Consider the following 7,492-nt stretch of genomic DNA (forward strand, 5'->3'; position numbering starts at 1 on the left):
AGCCCCTGGCGCCCAGCTGGGGCGGACAGAGGTCAGCAAGCTGGAGCTGGGAGATGCTTGGTCCACGCGTGCCTGGCCCAGGACGTGCAGGCTACATCTTCAAAGTCAGATTCAGGACAGCGCTCAGGGGAGAGTTCCCGACCCATAAGAAGTATGACATGGAGATATTTGTAATACTATTCGTGGGCCATACAGAATGCTCAACTGAAAAATGAGCCTGCTCTATTTGCTCAAACATTTGATGAACTCACCTCTAATGCCTTGGCAGGGCCAGACCCAATGATTTCCCGGGCCTTGTATGGCCTGCGGGCCGGACGTTCCCCACCCCGGATTAACAATAGCAAGAGCAACAATAAACCCTCCACAAAAAAGCTGGCATTTCAAAGTTCTAAGAAATTAGTGCCCTAGATGACAGCTTTCTCAAAACAGAAAACAAGAGGCTATTCTTTTTTTTTGGAGAAAATCGAAAATAAAGCATCCTATCAATGTTTGCATTATTCATTTAGAAGATCAATGATGTGCCTGAGCAATCATGATTTCTATCAAGAGCTATTAATGGAAATCCTGGTTGCATATATGAAAGTTTTCCATCATTTAAACTGTTTTCCATTTTGATTAGTTGAAACAATAGGGCGTTTTATTCTGGATAAGGGACAAAAATTAGTCGATATGCAAGACTTATTTCAAGATACACAGAGGCTCTCATGGAAGAATGCTGAGTTGGCAGAACAGGAAGAAACAGGTGGAATTTCAAAGGGGCACATTTTACTCAAAAAAAAGCGATGCCAGTGACGTCCAATCAAATGAACTCCTTTGCAAAGAAGTGAGGTTTCTAACGCCAGAAGCATTCAAGGAAATACCGGACTCTTCCGGATCCTGGAAATGCTGGGGGGGGGGACCTATCAGACACCACCAGGTGACCCTGAGATTTGACGCCCCTGTGAAATCCAGCAACCAGTGCCCGGTCCATCTTTCCAGTGGGTGCTGGCCTTGCTTAGTGCCTCAGTGACTCGCTCCAGTCACAAGCAGGCGACTGTCCACTCACCGACACCTGCCCGTTGATGATGACCTGCTCGGAGAAGCGCACTTTCACGGGGTTGGACTTTAACCGGGCCTTCTTTGCAGCACTAATGAACGCTGACTTGGGAGACTGAAAACCAGAAAACATTTCATCGGATTACTGATGACATAATACAGAACTTTTAACAGTTGGTTTCTATCTTTTTAAAAAATATATATTTTTTAATTGATTTCAGAGAGGAAGGGAGAAGGAGAAGAGAAACATCAGTGATGGGAGAGAATCATGGATCGGCTGCCTCCTGCACGCCCCCTACTGGGGATCGAGCCCGCAACCCGGGCCTGTGCCCTGAGCAGAATCCAACCCAGGAACTTTGGCCAGCAGGCCAACGCTCTATCCACTGAGCCAAGCCGGCTAGGGCACCTTTTGGGTTTTTTTAATCCTCACATGAGGATACATTTTCATTGATTCTTAGGGAGAGTGGGAGAGAGAGGAAAAGACAGAGGGAAACATCAATGTGAGAGAAACACATGCACTGTGGCCTCCTGCAAATGCCCCGACCAGGGCCCAGGCTGGGAGAAGCCTGTAACCAAGGTACATGCCCTTGACCGGAATCGAACCCGGGACCCTATCCACTGAGCCAAACTTGCTAGGGCTGGGCGTATTTTTTTATTTTTTTAAAAAATTGCAAGGGTTTGGGGGCAGGAGGGAGGGGGGTAAGAGATCAACCAAAGGACTTGTATGCATGCATATAAGCATAACCAATGGACATAAGACACTGGGGGGTAGGGGAGGCCAGGGGATTGTCAAGGGCAGGGAAAAATAAAGGTCACATATGTAATACCCTTTGTAATACTTTAAGCAATAAAGCAATAAAAAAAAGAATCATAACAATGCAAAAAAAAATTGCATTTTCTATTGAACCTAACATGGAGGTAAATATTTAGTTTGAATCACACAATTGTTTATAGATTAAAATGGTCAAATATTGGAAATTGCATATGGTTCAATGTAATGATTTTTATACTACGTAGTCCTAAGAGATTGAAGATGTTGTGTAAAGAATTCTAGAAATTGCCTGGCTGGCATGGCTCAGTGGTTGAGCATCGACCTATGAACCAGGAGATCATGGTTTGATTCTGTCAGAGCACATGCTGGGGTTTCGGGCTCAATCCCCAACGTGGAGCTTGCAGGAGGCAGCCGACCCATGATTCTCTCTCATCATTGATGTTTCTATCTCTTTCTCCCTCTCTGAAATCAAATATATATATATATATATATAGTAATTGACTCTAGAATGAACACAGAGGCTCAACCTTCTGTGTATTGCATTAATCTCAAGGCACAAAAGCCAATTAGGGTGCCCTATACAAATAAGTGGTCTAGCCATACAATGAAACTGTATTCAGTCATAAAAAGGAATGAAGCTCAGACACATGCTACAACATGGATGGACCTCAAACACATTATGTTAAGTGACAGAAACCAGGCACAAAGGCCCACCCATTACATGATTTGATTCCATTTGTATGAAACACCCAGATGAGGCAAATCCCTAGAGAAGGAAGTAGATTACTGGCTGCCAGAGGCAAGGGCAGGGGAGAATGGGAGTGACTGCTCAATGGGTACAAGGTGACAAACGTTCTGGAGCTGGATAGTGGCAATGGTTGCACAAGATTTCAAATGTACTTAATGCCACAAAATTGTATCCTTTAACATGCTTAAAATGGTAGATTTATGTTATCTATATATATAAAAGGCTAATATGCGGTGTCCCCTCAGGCATTCAACCAGGAGTTTGATTGCTTGCTATGATGTGCACTGACCACCAGGGGGTGGTGTGAAAGGAAGGCAGGCTCTGGCCAGCAGCCGGAAGGCCCTGATCACCTAGGGACCCTACCCATGCACAGATTTCGTGCACCGGGCCTCTAGTGTATATATAATAAATAATAAAATATTTTTACTATAATAATACAAAACACTACAATAAAAAAATCACTGTTAAAAACACAATAAAACGTGTGGGTATGCTAAGTGAAGTAAGTCAGTCAGAGAAAGACAGGTATTACATAATCTCACTCATATGTGGAATCTTATGAACAAAATAAACTGATGATCAGAGTGGATCCAGAGACATGGAAGCATGGAACAGAGTGTGGAATCTCAGAGGGAAGGTAGGGAGGGTGGGTGGGTGGGAAAAGGGTGGTGAAGGCCTGGGGCAGGGGGCAGGGTAGGGTGGGCTGGAGGGGGTCAATGGGGGAAAAAGGGGGCATATGTAATACTTTCAACAATAAAGAATTCTTTTAAAATAATAATAATTTAAGAAACAAACAAACAAACAAAACATGTGTGGGTATACTCCTGGGTGGAGTTTTGCTTTAATACTGGGGAAACCTGTTATTTTGAAAGTTCCCCTCCATACCCATCCCATGCTTTGCTCTGAGAAATGTCAGAGGACTGGATGGATGGATGGTTTGACCCCCAGAGCTTTAATTCTGCCACCAAGGCGATATATTTTAAGAGAATGGCTGCCCTTACAAACACACACTCACAAAACACCACAAAACAACTCCAAATGGCTGCTGTTCAAAAAGAAGCGCTTTGAACACGCTCAGAGTGACTTGGCAAGTCCTTCCGCAGAGCTGGAGGGATGACAGCGGTGTTCTCATCAGTATCTTGGCAATTAGAGGCCGAGTTCAGTGATGATTAACGAACAAATCAGACAGCAGTGAGTTCATTCGCTTTTGATGTGCAATTTTTTAGCTGAAGGGAAAACATGATTCTCCCGCGATGATGTGAAGCAGGCGGTATTTACACCGGCACAATGAACTGAGCACAAGTGAAGCGGTTATAATAAAGCTACACTACGCAGACCTGCCTAATTAGGCGAGATGTCAGAAGGCAGAACACCCCCTTCTCTGGCATTATTCGGGAATGAGGGGTTTCATACATGTGAGGTTTAGTCTTCTATGCATCTGAATTTTTTTTAATATATATTTTATTGATTTTTTACAGAGAGGAAGGGAGAGGGATAGAGAGTTAGAAACATCGATGAGAGAGAAACATCGATCAGCTGCCTCCTGCACACCCCCTACTGGGGATGTGCCCGCAACCAAGGTACATGCCCTTGACCGGAATTGAACCTGGGACCTTTCAGTCCGCAGGCTGATGGTCTATCCACTGAGCCAAACCGATTAGGGCACATCTGAATTTTCAAATGTAGTATTTTACCATACTTTTCTAAAAAGTTCTACATAATTCGTTGCCTCGATAAAAAAGCATATTTAACAGAACTTAATTTCTGATGCATATCATTTGCTGTGTGATCTTGGAATGCAGTGATGTCCCCATGGGAGTATACAGGGTTATTTGCCCCTAAGGTAAGTGGCCCTGTTTAGCAGAACTTGTCAAGATGGGATGCTTTGCACGGCTGGTGTGGCTCAGTGGTTGAATGTCGACCTATGAACCAGGAGGTCACAGTTCTATTCCTGGTCAGGGCACATGCCCAGGTTGTGGGCTCAATCCCCAGTAGGGGGCGTGCAGGAGGCAGCTGATCAATGATTGTCTCTCATCACTGATGTTTCTATCTCTCTCTCCCTCTCCCCTCCTCTCTGAAATCAATAAAAAAATATTTTTTAAAAAGAAAGATGGGCTGCTTCTCTCTTCTCCTGTTGATAGAGCATGCCCACTCCTCGGAGCCTCATTCCCATATCTGTTTATCAGGCACTAACGACAAACCTGGTAATCTAGGAAAACCAGAAAGCACACCAGGTAGCCAAGGTAGTTAAGCAAATATCATGTTATACATAAAGTCTAACTAAGAATTCATAGGAGTGCTTTTTTTTTAATCCTGGAGTCGTGAGTATTTCATATCATCAACATACATTTTAAAAATTACATTCAGGCCCTAACCGGTTTGGCTCAGTGGATAGAGCGTCGGCCTTCGGACTGAAGGGTCCCAGGTTTGATTCCGGTCAAGGGCATGTACCTTGGCTGCGTGCACATCCCCACTGGGGGGTGTGCAGGAGGCAGCTGATCTATGTTTCTCTCTCATCGATGTTTCTAACTCTCTCTCCCTCTCCTTTCCTTTCTGTAAAAAAATCAATAAAATATTTTTAAAAATTACATTCAGATCATAAAACCATAAGCTCTTCAAGTCTGAAGATCATTGAATTAGAATCAACAAAGTACTGGCTTATTCCAGTGGCTGGAGTTCATGGGAAATGTAAATGAGTCACTTCTGTAGTTTTTTATTTTTTTATGCTAATCCTCACCTGAGGATATTTTCCCATTGAATTTTAGAGAGAGTGGAAGAGACGGGGAGAGACACAGAGAGAGAAACATCGAAGTGAGAAAGACATATCAATTGGTTGCTTCCCACATGTGCCCTGACCAGAGCCGGGATCGAGCCTGCAACCGAGGTAGGTACCCTTGACCAGAATCGAACCCGGGGCTCTTCAGTCCGAGGGCCGATGCTCTCTCCACTGAGCCAAACTGGTTAGGGTGAAACTGCAGTTTTAACTCAGATCTCTCTTTGCCGCTCAAAAAATATACAATGTGCACCACTCCAAAACCTGGTGAATGAATTCTTAGCAACCTGCAGACCTGATCATAAGCACTTCATAGCCTGTGGTGGAAATGATAAGTAATTACTATTTAGAATAATCAGATTCTCCCGCTGTTAATTAATTTTGAGATTAGAAGGCCTCTAATTAACCCTTCACTCCTTTCCAAATCAGCTATTGCTAAGGTGGCCAAGATAAGTGTGCCGCATGCTCCTGATGCGTTAGATGCTCTCAGAAGTCACTAGAACAGAGCTGGAAACAAATGACATCAGTAAGATTAATTCCTGAAACTGACGTGTAAGGCCTTGAACTTGTAATCCCCGTAGCTTTACAGTACTACTGAGACAGTAGGCGCTGGGAAAATGCCTGTTGATGACATACTAGTTTGGAGTCCCCCCCTAAAGCAGACCCTAAGACAAGGATTCACAGGCAGGCAGCTGAGTTGGGAGGCGCTCCCAGGAAGCACAGGTAGGAAAGTGGGGGAAGGGAGGCAGGGAAGGGGGGTAACCCATAAAGCATTAACTGTGAAGGCAGGCACCCCCTGAAAGCAACTGGACCACCGTGGGAACCAAGGCAGACCACAGGCCTGAGAGTTATACTGACAGAGGAAGAGGGGAAGCTGGGGCCTTTACCCACCAGCTGCTGCTCCTCTGGGAGGAGTAACACCTCCTCACTTCCGGCACTTCCGGTGTGCTCCATGAGCATGCTCCTGCGGCCAGAGCCCACAGGCAAGGAATCACTGGTTGTCTCGGTTGGAAAGTGGGTTGACATGCTTGACATGACACATGCCAAGTGAACCTGGTTCCAGTTCTAATAGCGTCTGCTACTGGGGCTTCCATGAGGAGGTCTGGAGCCTCCCTCGGGTGTGTGGAACATGCTGGAAGGTAGGCAGGAAGTGAGAGGCAGGCAAGTGGGTCCCTCAAAGAAACCTGATTGAATTTTTTTAGAGAGAGGGGAAGTGAAGGAGAGAGAGAGAGAGAGGGAGAGAGGGAGAGAGGGAGAGAGAGAAACATCGATGTGAGTCACATCGATTGGTTGCTTCCCACATGTGTCACGACTGGAGCTGGGGATTGACCGGGAATCAAATCCATGTCCCTTTGGTCCACGGGCCAATGCTATAACCATTGAGCAACGGCTGGGGCGAGACTCTTTAAATACTCCTTGTTTCAGGTAAGGTTGAACTGGGAAGTTCTACATGTTTTGGTTTGTTTTAAATATATTTTTATTACTGTCAGAGAGGAAGGGAGAGGGAGAGAGAGAGGAACATCAATGATGAGAGTGAATCATTGATCGGCTGCCTCCTGCACGCCACATACTGGGAATCGAGCCCGAAACCTGGGCATGTGCCCTTGTCCGGAATCGAACCCAGGACTCTTCAGTCCACAGGCTGACACTATCCACTGAGCCATACCAGCTAGGGCTGAAATGGGAAGTTCTAGACTTGGGAACTGGGGAAAGAAAAGAAGAAAGAAGCTGGCCAAGAAAGAACTATAATAAAAAAAATAGTCACAGCCCTAGCTGGTTTGGCTCAGTGGATACAGCGTCAGCCTGCGGACTGAAGGGTCCCGGGTTTGATTCCGGTCGGGGGCACATGCCTGGGTTGTGGGCTTGATCCCCAGTGGGGGGCGTGCAGGAGGCAACCAATCAATGATTCTCACCCATCACTGATGTTTCTATCTCTCTCTCCCTCTCCCTTCCTCTCTGAAATCAATAAAATTATATATATATTTTAAAAATAGTCACATATGCCGAAACCGGTTTGGCTCGGTGGATAGAGCGTCGGCCTGCAGACTGAAGGGTCCCGGGTTCGGTTCCGGTCAAGGGCATGTGCCAGGGTTGCGGGCACATCCCCAGTGGGAGATGTGCAGGAGGCAGCTGGTCGATGTTTCTCTCTCATCGATGTTTCTGG

The 7,492-nt window shown here is 45.6% G+C and overlaps 1 protein-coding gene across 2 annotated transcripts in view; it reads right to left on the bottom strand.

Annotated features, from left to right (window-relative positions):
* FRMPD4 (FERM and PDZ domain containing 4) overlaps positions 1–7,492 on the bottom strand; it is a 192,790-nt gene that overhangs the window by 39,354 nt on the left and 145,944 nt on the right. For both annotated transcript variants that reach the window (XM_059679131.1, XM_059679130.1), the window contains exon 5: positions 1,046–1,150. In XM_059679131.1, coding sequence (XP_059535114.1) covers positions 1,046–1,150 — 105 coding nt within the window. The remainder of the gene's footprint in view (positions 1–1,045; positions 1,151–7,492) is intronic.

This window comes from Myotis daubentonii, chromosome X, assembly GCF_963259705.1.
Source record: "Myotis daubentonii chromosome X, mMyoDau2.1, whole genome shotgun sequence".
NCBI lineage: Eukaryota > Metazoa > Chordata > Mammalia > Chiroptera > Vespertilionidae > Myotis > Myotis daubentonii.